At 41.0% G+C, this 18,743-nt stretch overlaps 1 protein-coding gene across 2 annotated transcripts in view; it reads left to right on the top strand.

Annotated features, from left to right (window-relative positions):
• The window catches only part of LOC124148810 (serine/threonine-protein kinase 38-like), a 96,449-nt gene that overhangs the window by 65,388 nt on the left and 12,318 nt on the right, over window positions 1–18,743 (top strand). For both annotated transcript variants that reach the window (XM_046520118.2, XM_046520117.2), the window contains 7 exons: window positions 5,602–5,685; window positions 6,432–6,555; window positions 10,679–10,833; window positions 12,521–12,623; window positions 12,968–13,029; window positions 13,846–13,963; window positions 17,443–17,566. In XM_046520118.2, coding sequence (XP_046376074.1) covers window positions 5,602–5,685; window positions 6,432–6,555; window positions 10,679–10,833; window positions 12,521–12,623; window positions 12,968–13,029; window positions 13,846–13,963; window positions 17,443–17,566 — 770 coding nt within the window. The remainder of the gene's footprint in view (window positions 1–5,601; window positions 5,686–6,431; window positions 6,556–10,678; window positions 10,834–12,520; window positions 12,624–12,967; window positions 13,030–13,845; window positions 13,964–17,442; window positions 17,567–18,743) is intronic.

The raw sequence follows: 18,743 nt of genomic DNA, 5'->3' as shown, positions 1-18,743 counted from the left end.
TGGCTGCAATAGTGGAAGAAAGCTCCGATAATGTGCATCATTAAGGCTGATACTACAAACCTGAGTTCTTTATTTCCATAAAAAATTATGAATCATCCTGGAAGGACAGTTGCTTCAGGCTTTTCCCTACAGGAACTGACAGCCTTGAACAAGAACTCTACTGCTTTTGTACGATGCTTTGAGTTGAGTGAAGATCAGGGGTAGAATAGGTCATAAGCAACCCATGCTTGCCGTAAGAGGCGACTAACGGGATTAGTTGGTCAGGCTCGCATGTCATCATGTCCCAATTGCGTGGACCAATGCTCATGATGTCAATCACTGGATTGTCTGGTCCAGACTCGATTATTTCCAGACCGCCGTCATATAGCTGGAATATTGGTGAGTGTGCCGTTAAACAACAAACAAACAAACAAAACATATTAGCTTAATGATGATGGTGGTGAAGGGTGTGGGGACGAGGACGAGGAAGAGGAGGAAAGGTTTAATTCAGCCATAGATCAGGAAGCTCCTAGATTGTTGGCCTGCTGATTGTGCCTCGATGTAAAGCCCCTGCAGTGAATGTATTGATCCTCTCGCTATCAAGCACTGGTTTACTTCCTCCAGGCAGAATTATTTTTGGATCTATGACATGGTTGGAGTTGACATTTCAACCCCCCCCCTCCTCTGTATCACTTATTCCATTTCTCACTCCATGGATTTCATTTGAAAACAAACAAAGAAGCAATACAGTATTTCCTCAGAGGAACATTCTTGACAGGTTTACCTTTTCATGAATAATTCATCATCCTAGATATCTGCAGTAACATGCTTCATGCTTCTGTGCGAGCTGGTTGCGATGAGGCTTTCAACTGCTCTGTTGGTTGCAGAAAATTGATGATGTAATGCTGTGATTAGTGTGTACTGTTGCCATGGTAACAACATCAACCTATCACAAGCACCTGCTTCTTGATAAAAGCCACCAGTCGTATTCATTAACAAAATAGGAAGAAAAACGTGTTGAGCTCAAGCGGGTCAATGATTCCAGTGTGACGTGAAGTCAGTGGCGATATTGCGTCCGTCTGGCGTGGCAGACTGTTCACAAGACAATGGGAAATATGCAGGACAATAGCTATGGCATATTTGCCATCTTTTGTTGTAAACATTGATTGATCAGGGAAGTTCATTTACAATTTATGAAAAACACATTACTTGTTTACAAAAATTACAAAGAAACAAACTTTTTTTTATCCCCTCATCCTTATATAAAAACACATACCAAAACCCTTATCAATGTCAAATCTCTACTTGTCCTTATGATACTTAACTATTAAGCAGTTTGGCAAGGACTATAGGACGGGTGACAATTTCTATCACTGCCTGTGTTTGTATGCTCAAGCCCTTATAATATAGAGAGTAGAGGGGATTCTGGCTTAAAATTTTTCCCCAGCAACCTGTCCTTGTCATACAAAGCAACTTCATTGATGGGATGTATGCTTGTCGTAAGAGGCGAAGAACGGGATCTTTTTATATGTCGTTACTGATTTATATGCATTATTGCCTCAGTCAATGATCATTGTGCACTCGACAGTCATTCTCAGCTCCCTGGGGAGTATACAACCCTAGCTGCCTGTTAGGCATTGGAAGGTTTACTACCCCTTTGCCATCTCATCCTACCGGGTACCCATGCACTGCTGGGTGAACAAAGGCATAATATAATAGGCAATTCTAGATAAGCGGACAGTACAGGTCTTTTATGGGGACAATTGTTCTTATTATTTATATAATATAGAAATTATGATTTAAGCTAATAATTATTGCCATAGAGACTTGTGAAAGTCTTCTGTAGCTCCACAAGACGGGCAGTTCTTGTGAAGACAGCCTTCTCTGTGGGTGGTTCATTGATGTATTAATGCAGCTACATCATCTTCAGACTGGAGCTTGATGCACACACAACTTCCGTGATTTCTGTTACTAATCAGTAGACAGTGTTTCCCATTGTTACTTGCAAACCATTGGTTCATTGTTTGAACTATATATTGTCATATCACCTTAAGTTATTCCCACGTTTTATCAAGATTGGACAAGATGTCACTTAATATTGAAGCTCTGAGGTGTGGTTTGGAAAGAAATGCTTGCCGTAAAAGGGACGATGCTTGTCGTAAAAGGCGACTAACGGGATCGGGTGGTCAGGCTCGCTGACTTGGTTGATGCATTTCATCGATCCCAATTGCGTGGATCGATGTTCATGATGTCAATCCCTGGATTGTCTGGTCCAGACTTGATTATTTACAGTCCGCCGTCATATAGCTGGAATATTGCTGAGTGCGGGGTTAAACAACAAACAAATAAATGGAAAGAAAAGATGAATGTTTTATCCCATTATGAAAGTTCCGTGGTAAAGCATTGGTTTAGGAAGGGGGGAGATAGAGAAGGGGAAGGGGGTATACAAGGTCTGAAGTACTGTAATGACTGATGAGAATCGGTTGCTTACATTGTGTGACTTCCCTGGTGATTCCAGGATGGAATTGGTCTCCTGAGCGACCCAGGCTAGTCATATGAGCTGACGTAATGGATTGGGTGGTCAGGCTCGTTGACTTGATTTCATTGAGTGTCACTGTACTGCATGGATCGTTGCTCATTGTATCAGTCACTGGATTGTCTGTCCAGGTTATTTACAGATTGCTGTCATATAGCTGGAATAGTGATGAGTTTGGCATGATAGAAATACAATGTGTATCTTCATGTCCTGATGGCTGAGATTGTTTCTCGTCGTATTAACCACTGGCTTGTCTGGACAAGACTCATTAATTCACAGGCTGCCATGGTTTTACTTGATCTTTATGTCCTGGGTGCTGTTGTACAACCTTAGCGCTAAGACTGTCATAAGTCTTTGTTAAGGTATGGGAGCTACGATCACCTTAGCGCTAAGATTGCTTCGTACAACGGCATTCTGGTTGCTGAAATTGTTCCTCATCCTGTTAACCACTGGTTTTCCTGGACAAGACTCTACTATTTACAGGCTGCCATGGTATAACTGGATCATTCTGAACTGCAACTTAAGACACTGTTCCATTACTTGACATGTTGTTGTTGAGATTTAGGTGACTTAAAAGGGTTCAAGTGGAAGTGTGATATACGGGATGAGTCACAATAAATCAACCAACAATTCCCGATATTATATTGTTATAAGGGCACTTCAACGTCAGTAGTATGTGATCGCCGTACAGCGAGAACCACAAGAGGGCAATCAACCAGCATCACTTTTATGGCTTTATGTGTTTACAATGGATGCTATCAGTAGGCTTATCTATAATTTATGGTTTTACAATGGACAAGATACTCACAGCGTTCAACCACCTCTGATGGTTACGGTGCAGCCTCTGTGAACCCGGGGTCAGGTACAACAAGCCTTGTTAATCATCCATGGGATTTGTGGAAACCAGGGATAAAGAACTTTACAGGATGCTTGAAGGGGGTAGGGGAATTCTGTTAACCCTTGCTGTGATGCAGCTAAATGATTGTTGTCTAAATATGCTGATATTAGTTGCTTGGAACCGAGGCCTGGCAGGAGTTTATTTGATGATTTTTTTACACTTGTATCATCTGAAATATTTTAATATTGAATTGAAATCTCCAATAATGATAGAAAAGAACATACCTCAAATCAAAGGGCTCTAACATAATCAGGAATCTATCCCTATGACTTAAAACAGGAAACCCAATAATGGAGGCTATCATATTGTTCTTGAAATATAATTATGTATGTATAGTTATTTATCATCCAAAACTGGCTCCCACAGGAGATATGGGTTGGATTAGATCAAACGATAACTACACTGTAGATATCGCTGCAATGAAATTACATCACAATGCTTTGCAGACCATTGTGACGTCACTGGTTACCATGACGTCACAATCCAATGACATCACTAATGGCTCTGCTACTGAATATGTTAGCAGTACTTTTTACACTGAAGACACTGCTAATTACTGTCTATAAATTGAAAAAGTTGGAAGAATGATGTTGGATGATAAATAAAATCTCACCCTCGTGTCTTTTGATATCAAATATATCAACAATCGTTGATAAAAGTGGCAAAATACCTCGTCAAGCCTCGGAATTTTTCCACTTTTATCAACTCGTGTTGATATATTTGATATCAAAAGACACTCGGGTGAGATTCTCTATGTATAAGATTACATGAATAGCCTGTGACAAAAACGTTTGAGTCTGCAAGCCCAATCTAGGCTCTCAACATTTTCAGTAGATTTTGGTGTCATTATGTGGACTACTATTAGCTGAGCTTATTATACTGAACAAAATTTTACTAGACTGCATAAGATAAAAGATTAGAACCCTTGAAAATTAAAGAACCCTTAAGCCTCTTCCATTAGAGATGAAAATTGGATGTGTATCGGCTGCTAGAGCTGAGAGTGGAATGAGGGTGATTGTTTTATAAGACAACAAGCTCAAGGGTCTGTAAGTAAGTCAACACATCAAGGGTTAACATGATAGTGGGAAGCCACCATCCACTTGGAACTAATGCCCCCCCAAGACCAGACTAAACACTGCGGTCAGTTTGAGAGTGGGAGGCGGCCACCAAGTGTTACTGATGACTTGACCAGCTGACTAGATACTAATAGAGGGAACCCTAGCTCCCATGTTTACATGTGGTTTGGGGCAGGTTTGGGACGCGTGATAGGCTTGAAGTGGCCAGACAACAGGAGCGGAACAATACACACGGGCATTCAGGGAATAACACACTTACAATGATGATCTTGAAGTAGATCGCTGCCACTTTGAAGAAGATGATAATGTCTTCGTGGCATCGGTGAAGATTGGGAGTCATTGTGGAAACAATTTCCACTTAAAGAGGGACAATGCTCCTTGGCTAGACTTGCACAAGTCACTTAGGGAATAATTATTAGTTTGAATCATAATTTCTAGATTATGTAAATAATAACAATAAATTGTCCTATAAGAGACTGGTGTACTAGACTTGCCTTTTAGGAGGATGGAATTACTACACATCCATGGACTTATGTTTCAGTACAGCCTTGGAGCAAGGCTACTCCTTAGCCTGTTTCCGTGAAATCTAGATGTTGTAGTTTGTGCCCTGTGTGAAACCGGGACATAGTCTGTTTAGCTTCATCATTTAATGCTGTAGTTAATTGCTTAATAAAGTTTAAAACCAGGGGTATACACCATTGGTCAAACCTAGCCAGTCTGCAGAGCATTTGGAACTGGTGGTTTATGTAAAATAACTTGATTTTGGGGAGAAAAACAACTTGTCCCCCAAGATTTTCAGTAATCTGGGACTAGTGGCCGAGCACTGCACACTTAGTTATAAGGGTCCTGAGATGGGTTTTAATGCTTAACGTAAAACACCCTTCAAACACCATCATAAACGTAAAATTCATCTTTGCTTAACAGAGAATACCAAAAAATAACTGCTTAATGAAAAAGTACCCTAAATTTTACTGCTTACTGCTTATGGGACCCCCCATCAGGACCCTCAGATATCGTAAGCCACTGTGTATTGAAGACTCCCCTATTAAGATGGGTTCAGCATGGAGTGGGATGTTCAGTGCAGTGCAGTACATGCTGTGTCCGTGTTTCAGGTACGCTTGGTACAGAAGAAGGACACTGGTCATGTCTATGCAATGAAGATTCTTCGCAAGATAGATATGCTGGAAAAAGACCAGGTATGGAGATACTGGACATGACGAGCCTTCTCACCATTCAGCCAGGAAATTAAGGGAAATGTATCTAATGTTTAACCTGAAGACGTCGGGCACATGTCAACATTGGAATATTTTGAAATATTCTATTTGCATTATTACCTGTTGTGAGGCTTGGTAATGGGTAGGAGTTGTTAGCAATGACTGTGTCGTAACAATGATAAGGACATGTTAGCAATTAGTAGGACATGTTAGCAACTAGTTAGCAATGATACGACTTGTTAGCAATGAGTAGGACTTGTTAGCAATGAGCTTGACTTGTTAGCAGCTAGTTAGACTTGTTAGCAACTAGTTAGCAATGATATGACTAGTTAGCAATGATATGACTTGTTAGCAATGAGTAGGACTTGTTAGCAATGAGAAGGACATGTTAGCAATGAGTAGGACATGTTAGCAACTAGTTAGCAATGATACGACTTGTTAGCAATGAGTAGGACATGTTAGCAACTAGTTAGCAATGATACGACTTGTTAGCAATGAGTAGGACTTGTTAGCAATGAGTTGGACGTGTTAGCAATGAGTTGGACTTGTTAGCAAAGGGTACAACTTGGGAAGAACTTGTTATCTTTGATAGCAATGGGTACGTAATTTGTTGGTAATGTGTAACATTGTTGATGATGTGTAGGACTAATCCTGGTTTGATATGACATGTTGGGGAAACGTTGTAATGATTCTCTGACAATGTTGTGATGGCGAGCCCTGTGTTGCAGGTGGCACATGTCCGGGCTGAACGGGACATTCTCGTGGAGGCAGATCACCAGTGGGTGGTGAAGATGTACTACTCCTTTCAGGACGGCCTGAATCTCTATCTCATCATGGAGTTTCTTCCTGGAGGTACGTCAAGGACCGACCACAAGGGCTGCTAGTGCCCCCAGTGTCGTAATTCAACATGAGACAAGGGGTCCTTGGAGGGGTGTGCAATATAACTGGTACACCGGTATATTGTAATACGACCGTCAGCAATACACGTATCGCATTACAGCCATGGCATATTGATATTTTGCAAAATAGTCCAAAGAATTAATATATAATTATATACATATCTTGAGACATTTGGATGGACTGGGTTCCTATCTAAACCATGTAAACTGCACACGCTTCACAATGTTTACCATTACATTCCATATTGATGCTGTAATACAACGGTAGAAACTAGTTTCAGTCTACTAGTCCTTATAATGATAACACATAGCAAAACCCCTAAAAATGGCAAATTTCTTCTAGTCCTTTTGATACATTTACTATTGGACAGTTTGGCAAGGACTACAGGACTAGTGCCAATTTCTAAAGCTTTAATATGTAGTCTCGTTTATCCATACTACATATCTTGCAATCTGAAGTCTGGATTATTGAATGAAGAAGTACCATTTGAACAGTACAAATATACAAATATACATAATTTGGGCCCCAATATGTATCACAATACAGCTCTCCGTATTGCGATATATTGCAATCCGATTTATGTGCCAATGCGCCAACCCTAGGTCAAGGGGCCCTTGTTTGTTGCTTAAAGCCACACTGATAAATATTCCAGCTATGTGATGGCGGACTGTAAATAATCAAGTCTGGACCAGAGATTAATATTATGATCAGCGAATCCATGTCGGTGTACGATGACACGCATCAACCAAATCACCGAACCTGACCCCCTGATCCAAAAGTCGCCTCTTACAACAGCAGAGTTTGCTGGGGACCTATTATTACCCCAAATACTTATCAAGAGTCCTTTTGTCTTCACCTTAATGTGAATTGTTGAACATTTAAAGAGGTCACTAGATTCAAATAGAAAAGTAACAGACTTGAAGGACCTCAGGACGCCACTTAATTTGAAACACTTCATTCCCATAACAAGGTTTACTCAGTATTGTGGTAGACCATGTCTTCAGAGATTGGCCTGTTTTAGTGTTTCATGTCTGATGGAGGAAGGGACTTTTTTATGTTTTCTTTGATAAGATTTATTGTGCTGTTCAGGTCAGCCTGAAGGCAAGGTATCGTTTAAGTCAGACAGGATGATAATACTTTTATGCTCTGTTTGACTTGATATTGGGGAAGAACCAGCACATTTACAATGTACATAGGAGCTGTGTTTGAATTCAAGATGAGCCCTGGGCCTGGGAAGTCAGCTGCTACAGTGTTGGAATCTTAATTTTTAAAATTGGGCTTAACAAGGGACAATGACTCCTTGACTTTCATGATAAATTTCGAAAACTGAGTACGCTGACACCTTGTCGTGTTTTTGTTATGGTTGCCTAGTTTTTGCCTTTGTTAAATATTTAAATATAGAGGTTGTGTTGAAATCTCTTTTCACCACCGCCTCGAGAAAGTTCCAGTTTAAACTTAAAAGATATAAACTGTTTGATAGGCATTACTTAGAAGTTGACGAATGACAAAGTAGAGATAATTTATGGATAATAACTGCTTTACTCACTGTAAAAGCGATGTTTCAGTATAGATCATTATTCTATTGTCAAGCAAGTCACATCGGTGTAAGAATCTATACCGAACCACGCCTTTACAGTAAATAAAGAAGTTGTTATCCATAAATTATCTTGACTTTGAAAGATATTATTGTGCCACTGTTGTCAATAAGTAAGTGACAAAACTTGAATTTGACATATCTGCTTTTCAGGTACTAGACTTTTTCCAGTATTCTTTGCACAGTCCTGCATATATTACAAAGAAGTTTATGCATCTGAAAAATAATAGCTGATGAAGTAAAATCATAGGGTTTGTGTTGTGGACTGGTCCGTCATGTGAAGGATAGGATATCCTATGCCAGTGATCATAATTGAGGGCCATCCTAGGGTCCTTGAGGTTATATATCAGTGTTAGAAATTGGCACTTGTCCTGTAGTCCTTGCCAAACTGCCCAATAGTTAAGGCATCATAAGCACTAGTAGAAATTTGCCAGTTTTAAGGGTTTTTCTATATGTTATCATTATAAGGACTCATGGGCTAAAAATATTAGTTTTTACCGCTGTACGGTATCTGAATCTAGGGACCCCTAAATCTTTTTAAGTTACACATTAGTGCAATGACAAGGACCGTTGACGTTCATGCTTAATTTCAAACACTGCTATGCTTGTTGGCACATAAATCACACTGATGTGTCTCCACAGTAGTCCAACTAGACGTAGGAATGTCCACTCGCCTGTGCTCTGCTGCTTATCGTAATAGTCATGTCACAAGATGGGTAGAACGCCCTCTTTCATGTCATGTGAGATGAGATGCTTCATGGCTTCTCGCTGTTGGTGGTATAAAAGTGAGTCAAGCTCTGGTCACATTTTAGTCCTTGCAAATTTAACACAATTTGTTCAAACTTTGCTCATTCAAAATTTAAGATGGATGTTCATTGTTAAGTATGGATGTCAAGGGGTCATTGCCATTTCCCTCATGTTAAAAGTTAAAGATTTAAGGGGTCCCGAGACTGATATTTAGTCCCAGAAATAAAGTCATCATATTTAAAAATATATATCTACAAAATAAATAGAATATAATCCACATGGAGACCAGAACAATCCTCAGCTGAGGCAAGCTAGACTTGCTAAATCATTCTAGACTTGAGTTGGACTCCTGTTCAAGAAAATTCTCTATTGTCATGGAGTCCGACTTTGGGTGTCCGGTTCAATACTACAGAAGCAAACCTCAAGGACCTGGTCCTTGGATCCTTCATGTTGTGAACATCCTGTTAGTCTGGAAAAAGTCTTCAGGATAATAACGGGACTGTCTGGAAGCCTAGTGGTTAAAGCGTTTGCTCGTGAAGCCGAAGACCCGGGTTCCCTTCCCGACATGGGTACAATATGTGTAGCCCATTTCTGGTGTCCCCTGCCGTGATATTGCTTGAATATTGCTAAAAGCGGCGTAAAACCATACTCACTCAGAATAATAACTATTGGGAATGTCAGTACAATTGAACCCTGGTAATCCAAACAGTAGACTTTCCAGTCTCACTCACTCACCCATCCACCCACCCAATCACAGTGTTAGAAATTGGTACTAGTCCTATAGTCCTTGCCAAACTGACCAATGGAAAAGGTATCATAAGGACTAGTAGAAATTTGCCCTTTTTAAGGTCTTTGCTATATGTTATCATTATAAGGACTAGTGGCCGAAAACTGTTAGTTTGTAACCCTGCAATCACTCACTCACTCACTCACTCACTCACTCACTCACTCACTCACAGACACACGCACACCCACTCACTCACTCACCCACTCACCTACTCACTCACTCACTCACTCACTTACACACCCACTCACTCACCCACCCACTCACTCACCTACTCACTCACTCACTCACTCACTCACTCACTCACTCACTCACTCACTCACTCACTCACTCACCCACCCATTCACTCACTCACTCACTCACTCACTCACCCACCCACCAACTCACTCACTCACTCACTCACTCACTCACTCACTCACTCACTCACTCACACACTCACTCACCTACTCACTCACCTACTCACTCACTCACTCACTCACTCACTCACTCACTCACTCACTCACCCACTCACCCATCCACTCACCTACTCACTCACTCACTCACTCACCCACCCACTCACCTACTCACCCACTCACTCACACACCCACTCACCTACTCACTCACTCACTCACTCACTCACTCACACACCCACTCACTCACTCACTCACTCACCCACCCACCCACCCACTCACCTACTCACTCACTCACCCACCCACTCACCTACTCTCTCACTCACTCACACACCCACTCACCTACTCACTCACTCACTCACACACACACCAACTCACCTACTCACTCACTCACTCACTCACTCACTCACTCACTCACTCACTCACTCACTCACTCACTCACTCACTCACTCACACACCAACACACCCACTCACACACCCACCCACCCACTCACTCACTCACTCACTCACTCACTCACTCACTCACTCACCCACCCACCTACTCACTTACTTCCTGTGCAGGTGACATGATGACACTGTTGATGAAGAGGGACACGCTGACAGAGGAGCAGGCCCAGTTCTACGTCGCAGAATCTGTGCTGGCTATAGATTCTATACACAAGCTCGGCTTTATACACCGAGATATTAAACCAGATAATCTTTTAATGGATGCTAAGGTAATGTATTAAATAGGTTCACATTTATGATTTACTCTTGTGAAACATAAAACATGAAAAAAATATGTCTGAATGAGTAAAATTATGTTAATGTTTGAAACATGTTCTTTCCTCACATGTAAAACATCCCTAGTAAACACGTTGTAATTTGGGATGACATATCCAGAATACAAATGACATGATATGGCCTTTGTTGGTTTAATTATATGTCTGCAATGGCAACCATGCCCCATTTAGTTTGTTCAGTGAACTTACACGCACTTCCCTTTTCATGGCCATGTATGTTTCGTGTCAATCAATATTCATGAGACCAGGTCTAATAGGTTACTTTTTGAACATGCCATCTAGGCAACAGGACACTGAGTTACACATTGTTCCACTTACTACAATGTTGTGGCTTGTATTGGCTGAGGGCGGAGGCTGTGTTCATTAGACTGTGAAATAGGGGCACCTGTTTCCTTATGCGTTAATGTACCACCTGGAGCTGCATCAAAACACAATTTAAACTCATGTGATCTCTGTTGTCTTCAATATGTGAAAGTGATCATTGTAGAGTATGTAACAAAGGATATGTTTTGTACTTATATCACAGTAGTGATCAAAACGCCTTGTCTCTCCTTGTTGGGGGCACGGGTGGCCCAGTCGCCTAAGGCGCCGCGATTTGCTGTGCAGAGTTGCGTCCCTTGGGCACGCCAGAAACCTATGATTGTGGGTTCGAATCCCGGTTCGCCCCGATTATGTTTCTAGGTTTGTCAGCACCATACCCGTGCTCGTGGGTTTCACCGAAGTGGTAAACGTCTGAGATCTGCATCACTTCGAGCTTTCCTCCCACATTAAGCTGATACGCCGCGATGTAACTGGAATACTGTTAAAAGCGGCGTTAAACCCAACTCACACTCTCCTTGTTAATGCTACCAGACTGTTGGTGCTATCTTACCATCCTTGGATGAGTGTCAGACTTGGGAGATGTCTTGTTCTCTCCATGTTGGTGCTATCTTACCATCCTTGGATGAGTGTCAGACTTGGGAAATGCCTTGTTCTCTCCATGTTGGTGCTATCTTACCATCCTTGGATGAGTGTCAGACTTGGGAGATGTCTTGTTCTCTCCATGTTGGTGCTTTCTTACCATCCTTGGATGAGAGTCAGACTTGGGAGATGTCTTGTTCTCTCCATGTTGGTGCTATCTTACCATCCTTGGATGAGTGTCAGACTTGGGAGATGACTTGTTCTCTCCATGTTGGTGCTATCTTACCATCCTTGGATGAGTGTCATGCTTGGGAGATGTCTTGTTCTCTCCATGTTGGTGCTATCTTACCATCCTTGGATGAGTGTCAGACTTGGGAGATGTCTTGTTCTCTCCATGTTGGTACAATCTTACCATCCTTTGATGGGTGTCAAGATGTTTTGATGTTCAAGCTTGTATGTAAGAAAATTTTATTTTCAATAATTTTGGTGAAAACATGCTGTTCTTAAGTATTTTAGCATTTCACTGCTGGTATCATGTGTTTGAGACGCAGAATATTTGAAGATTTAAAAAAAATACGGGCGGTGCCTGAGAACCAGGACTAATAAAAAAAATTAGCCTTACATATGTTAACTTTTAGATTTGGCTTTTCTTTCAGAAGGTTTATGGTTGTATGATGGAATGGAATTCCTGCAAACTTTTCATTTCCTTCTTTTGTTTCAGGGACATATCAAACTTTCAGACTTTGGACTGTGTACAGGATTGAAGAAGTCGCACCGAACAGACTTTTACAAGGATCTCTCACAAGCCAAAGCAGGGGACTTTAGTGAGTTCAACCAGCAGCTAAACTCTTTATGTATTGTTTTGAATCTTTGATTGTTACACCATGTACAACTTGGCCTGAATCTAGTGACTGTTCTTTGAATCAAATAAATTTGGACCCTTAAAGATCCAGGGATGAATATGTCTTCTGCAACCCTGTCTTGCCGTAAAAAGCGACTATTCTTGTCGTAAAGGCAACTATTTTTATATAGTACTGAGGCAGTGATTAGTAGATTTTAAGTTGCACCCAGATTGCAGCTTTGATCGTGTTGACTGTGATGTCAAAGAGTCTCGTGTTTTGCCACACACTCTCAGTACCTACCTGCAAAACGACATTGACTGTTTCAGATGGGAATCCTATGGATTCAAAAAGAAGAGCAGAAAGCTGGAAGAGAAATCGAAGGGCATTGGTAAGAAGACTTTTAATAAGTAGAAGTAAATATTGACCAAATTCAAAGTCAACTTTCCTCTGTTGAAGTAAGAAAGCATCCCACTCCTTATGTAGCAGCCTTTACCTGATTTTTGATTTAACAGTCACTTTGTTTAGATTCGACCCTGTTTGTGAGCCCGGGTCACGGGTGGCCCAATCCTCTAAGGTCTCAATTCACTGTGCAGAGTTGCGTCCCTTGGGTATGCCAGAAACCTATGATTGTGGGTTTGAATCCCGATTCGCCCTGATTATGTTTCTAGATTTGTCAGCACCATACCTGTGCATCACTTCAGGCTTTCCCCCCCACATTAAGCTGACACGCCGTGATATGACTGAAATACTGTTGAAAGCGGCATTAAACCCAACTCACTCACTGTTTGTGAGCCTATCACAATACATTTCAAGTTGTTCATATCAAAACAGTCACTTTATTTTGTATATTCCCAAGCACTTTATATTTGGCTGATTCGTGTTACAGTGACGGATCCAGGGTAGAATAGGTCTTCAGCAACCCATGCTTGCTGTAAAAGGTGACTATGCTTGTTGTAAGAGGCGACTAACGGGATCGCGTGGTCAGGCTCGCTGACTTGGCTGAAGCATGTCAGCATTGATGCTCATGATATCACTCACTGGATTGTCTGGTCCAGACTTGATTATTTACAGACCGCTGTCATATAGCTGGAATATTGCTGAGTGCTGCGTAAAACAGCAAACCAAACCAAACCAAACCAAACCAAAATACAGCAAGGTTTAATTATGTTGCAGTGAGGTGTAATTATGTGGTGTTCTGTTTCAGGCCTACTCCACAGTAGGAACGCCTGACTACATCGCGCCTGAAGTATTTATGCAGAATGGCTACATGAGCACCTGTGATTGGTGGTCTCTGGGGGTCATCATGTACGAGATGCTTATAGGTCAGTTTAGGTCTCATTCTTGACCGTGTTGACACTAGGCCATCTGATAATGTGTTCCCAGTAGGGCTGGCTATTGTTATAGATAATCGGGGATCAATAATCATAAACAAAATATCGATAAATATCAGAGAAGTAACTTTGAGCAAATGTGCAAAACAATTCTGAAAGAAACTGGACTTGTGAGTGGTGACACATTTATGCATGGATTACTTTGATATAACAAAAACAGTTGCTTTCTGTCTTCGACAATTACCATGATTGACAATAACAAGTCTATTCAGTAAGTTTAAACTTGATTTCATCACAATAGTTGATATTATCGATGACACTATTGTCATATCGATAATCGTTGATAGTTCTTCCCATTGACCATAATTCTGATTATCGATCTTTTTAGCCTGTCCCACTTCTCAGCCTATGCAGGGTTAGAAATTAGGACTAGTCCTATGGTCTGAACCAAAATACATAAGGCGTCCTAAAGACTAGTTCAAATAGAGTAGAATAGTAGACTAGTGAAGTTCTGTGTTGTCCAGACTTGATTATTTACAGTCTGCTATCATATAGCTAGAATATTGCTGAAAATCACGAACAAACAAGGACCCCCTTGACTATTTTGCATGATGCTACCACTGAGGACACTCCCTGTCCGTGTGGTCCTTGACCTGCCTCCAGGAAGAATCTCATTGACAAGATTCAGGCCATCCTGAACGCAGACTGTGCCAAATACTTTAGCTCGAACTTGGCAATAAGCATCATTTCCTATAGATTTTGATATTATTTTTAGACTCTTACTAGATGAGCTTGCTAGACAGAAATAGTACATACACCCGTAGGAGGTTTGAACAAAGAGGATATTATATGAGTGTTCATGTCGTAGTGAATACCGGTATTTCCCGAGCGAGAGCGAGTGTCGTAAACATAGTATGACGTGAACACAAATATAATGTTCTATTTATTACCGAAGAAGATGTCTACAGACAGAGACGAATTGTAGTGTTTATCTGTAAGGACAGCAAGTCGTCGAATTACGTCAACAATCTTCATCTATGACATCGTTTCTAGATTTGAATGCTGTCCGAATGACGGAAACAAGACACTGTTTTCTTGTGACGTGATATGATCCTAGGGCACAATATTGTTTTCGCTCGTAGGTAGTAAATAATGGTTAGTCCCCCTTTAACACTGGTACTCGGAGAAGCATGGCATCTGTTTTGTGTCCCACATCATTCTATGCACCATGCTTTAGAAATAAACCGTGAAAAAGTGCCATCAATTTTGTTTGCACAAAAAATGATTTGAGATGTATCTCCACATGTAATTGTGTAGGTTTGATGGATGTGTAATTGAGACTTTCTAAAGAAATCCTGTCAAACAGGTTTTTCATCAAACACTTTTCAACACAAGATTTTGAAAGAGTGAAAATGTGTAAACACAGTCATTGAAAACAGATCCCACCACACCTGGTTTCAAGTTTAAGTTTCCTCCTCTACGGAGTTATTAATGTTTTTCAAGTAGTTCATTTTGAATACATGACACCAAGGTAGGATCAGTAGAGTCCATTGTCAATGCTGCGGTTGTCGGGGGATCTAGATCAATGACCCCAGTGTCTGAGCAATATCTGCAATGACCTTCTGTTTCTATTGCCAGGCATCTGCGAAGATTCCATTCCGGGTTAGAATTGGTCTTCAGAAACCCATGCTTGTTGTAAGAGGCGACTAACGGGGTTGGATGGTCAGGCTTACTGACTTGGTTGATGCATGTCATCGTATCCCAATTGTGTAGATCTATGCTCATGATGTGACTCACTGGATTGTCTGGTCCAGTCTCAGTTATTTACAGGGCAGGCATAACGTTGAAATATTGCTGAGTGCAGCGTTAAACAAACAAACAAACAAACAAACAAACAAACAAACAAACAAACAAATTCTGGTTCAGAATCACGGGTGGTGGGGAAACATTCATATCAACCTGAACTTCATACTGATATTGAAATACTGAGACATCAACCCCCCTATCCATTTGTTATCAACAGCATCAAACCTAAGAAGATATGACAACAGAAAACCATGATGTCAATCACTGGATTGTCTGGTCCAGACATGAATATTTTCAGACCGCCGTCACATAGCTGGAATATTGCTGAGTACAGTGTTAAACAAGAAGAAGCAAATAAGACTATAGAAAACACAATGACAATAACTGAAGCACTGATACTGTGATCCCGATAATGGGTGCTTATATAAGCTAGTAGCAAAAAAGAAATACACTTCAAAAGCAGTGTTATGTAGGTCAAAACATTAAATGCGAGATTCTTTTCTGAGGAAGTTATCAAGTATTGGGCTAAGCATGAGTAATAACAGTGACAGTGACTCCTCAGTATTTCTTAACAAAGCAAATATTGAATTATGTATGACCAGACTGAGAAGACATTCTTCCTTTGACTTGGGTGGGGCTAAGACATGGGCGGCAACAGAAGGAAAAACTGACATTTGTATTAAATCTGAAGGATTCTCCTGTTGAAAAGACCAGATGCTCTGTTGTTTGGCCTTCATGACAAGAAAAGGTCGGAGGTCAGAGAGAGGGATTATAAACATAAGGCCAGTGCTGGTCGTTATGAGGTTAGGAAGACTAAGGTCAAGGCTAAATGTCAAAGGTCACATTTTGTTGGGCTGGGATGTGATGAGGATGAGGAAGTGAGGTGGGGGTTAATGTAAGCTGCCTGCTGGTGTTAGCAAACTGTCATGACCTGTTGAGGAAGGGGATAATACAGTGTTGACACTGTCGCTTTGATCGGGTCGCAGAGGAGTTCCTCAGTGGTCTTACCTACAAATGTATATACTCAAAGACAAAAGGAACTTCAGCAATAACAACTACCGGATAACAGTTTTATCCCACTGGTCCTTATAATGATAGCCGTGATATGACTGGAATACTGTTAAAAGCGGCGTTAAACCCAACTCACTCACTCACTCACCTTATAATGATAACATGTAGCAAAACCCTTGAAAATGCCAAATTTCTACTAGTCCTTAGGATACTTTAGCTATTGGACAGTTGGGCAAGGACTATAGGACTAATGCTGAACTTTTATGGATTTAGGGATAACTGAAATGTTTTGATGATAACAGCTACATGGTTGATTAAATTTGTGTGTACACACAAACTAGTTTTTGAGAAGATCAGGCCAGCCTAATGCCTTTTGGTTTGTTGGTAGGGTTTCAGGTCAGTTCAATTTCTAGGACATTGACAGATTGTATTCACTGTAATCCAAAATGTCATTAAGAATTTTTTCAAGAATGTCCTGTCAAAAGTTCCTAGACTAGACTTCCTAGAGCCAAATAGGGCAACCAGTGAGTTTCATGATACAAGTATTACCATTTTTATGTTGCTTGTGGACATGCAAAACCTACTCACCCACTCTTTTTCATTGTTTATTGAGTAGGATTGTCATTGACCCTTGAATGTCCTTCCCCTTGTAGGTTACCCACCATTTTGTTCGGAGAACCCCCAGGAGACGTACAGGAAGGTGATGAACTGGCGAGAAACTCTCATCTTCCCGCCAGAAGTGCCTATCTCTGAGGAAGCCAGGGATCTCATTCAAAGGTACAAGGGCAGGCGATAGGAGGCCATCTTGTTGTTGACATAGTTCTGCCAATTGCAAGCAGTGTATGAAATAATCATTAGACCCAACAAGACAGTCGGCCCGGTGACCCATAAATGTTGCCTGACCATCTTCAAAGTTCGTCGGGGCGGTCGGGTAGCCTAGTGGTTAAAGCGTTTGCTCGTCACGCGGAAGGCCCGGGTTCAATTCCCGACATGGGTACAATGTGTGATGCCCATTTCTGGTGTCCCCCGCCGTGATATTGCTGGAATATTGCTAAAAGCGGTGTAAAACTATACTCACTCACTCACTCACTTGAAGTGTACTTTAAAGTTAATGTTGCCTGACCATCTTCAAAGTTTGTCCTGAATTCAGACATTATCAATATTGAAACGTCGCACAAAGTGAGAGATAAATCTCGTCTTGATTCAGTAGAAATAATGCAAACAATATATTTCTTGAGAATCCACAAGGAGTTATAAAGAAACTGAATGGGTAAGTAGTCTTAAAGTTATCTGCCAGACAGTCGGGTAGGTGGAGAAAAATTTCAAACAGCCCGACATAAAAGTTACCAGCCACGGGAAGCGGTAATTTTGGACACTGTTTGCAAGAAAATGTGGTTACCAGGCAAAGGATGTGCACAGTTCTTGATTTGCTGTAATAAATGAGATTTGGTCAGATCCTTGTTCAAGATAACATATCTGGTTCTACCATGACATACAAAATAACACTAGAGTCAGGGAAGCTATGAGTTCCTCATATCATTGGTGGAGTGTAATGTTTGGAGTTATTAAGTCACTGATTTAAATTCATTGATTTCACTAATCACAGCCACATGAAGATCCGGGGTTAGAATATGTCTTCAACAACCCATGGTTGTGGTGAAAGGCTTGTCATAAGAGGCGATTATGGGATTGGGTGGTTGGGCTCGCTGTCTTGGTTGATGAATGTCATCTTATCCAATGGTGTGGATCGATGCTCATGATGTCAGTTACTGGATTGTCTGGTCGAGACTCGATTATTTCAGACCGCTGTTATATTGCTGGAATATCTGCTGAGTGCGGCGTTAGGCAACAAACAAACACTAATAAAAAAACCAGGTATTTAAAGCCAAACGATTCAAGAAAATTATTCTAGTTTGCACATAGCTGAACAGACACTTGGATTTGTGTGGGCTAA

This window comes from Haliotis rufescens, unplaced genomic scaffold, assembly GCF_023055435.1.
Source record: "Haliotis rufescens isolate VD_foot unplaced genomic scaffold, xgHalRufe1.0.p SCAF_6, whole genome shotgun sequence".
NCBI lineage: Eukaryota > Metazoa > Mollusca > Gastropoda > Lepetellida > Haliotidae > Haliotis > Haliotis rufescens.
Note: the sequence above shows the minus strand (reverse complement) of the source record. Positions and strands in the feature narration are given on the sequence as shown.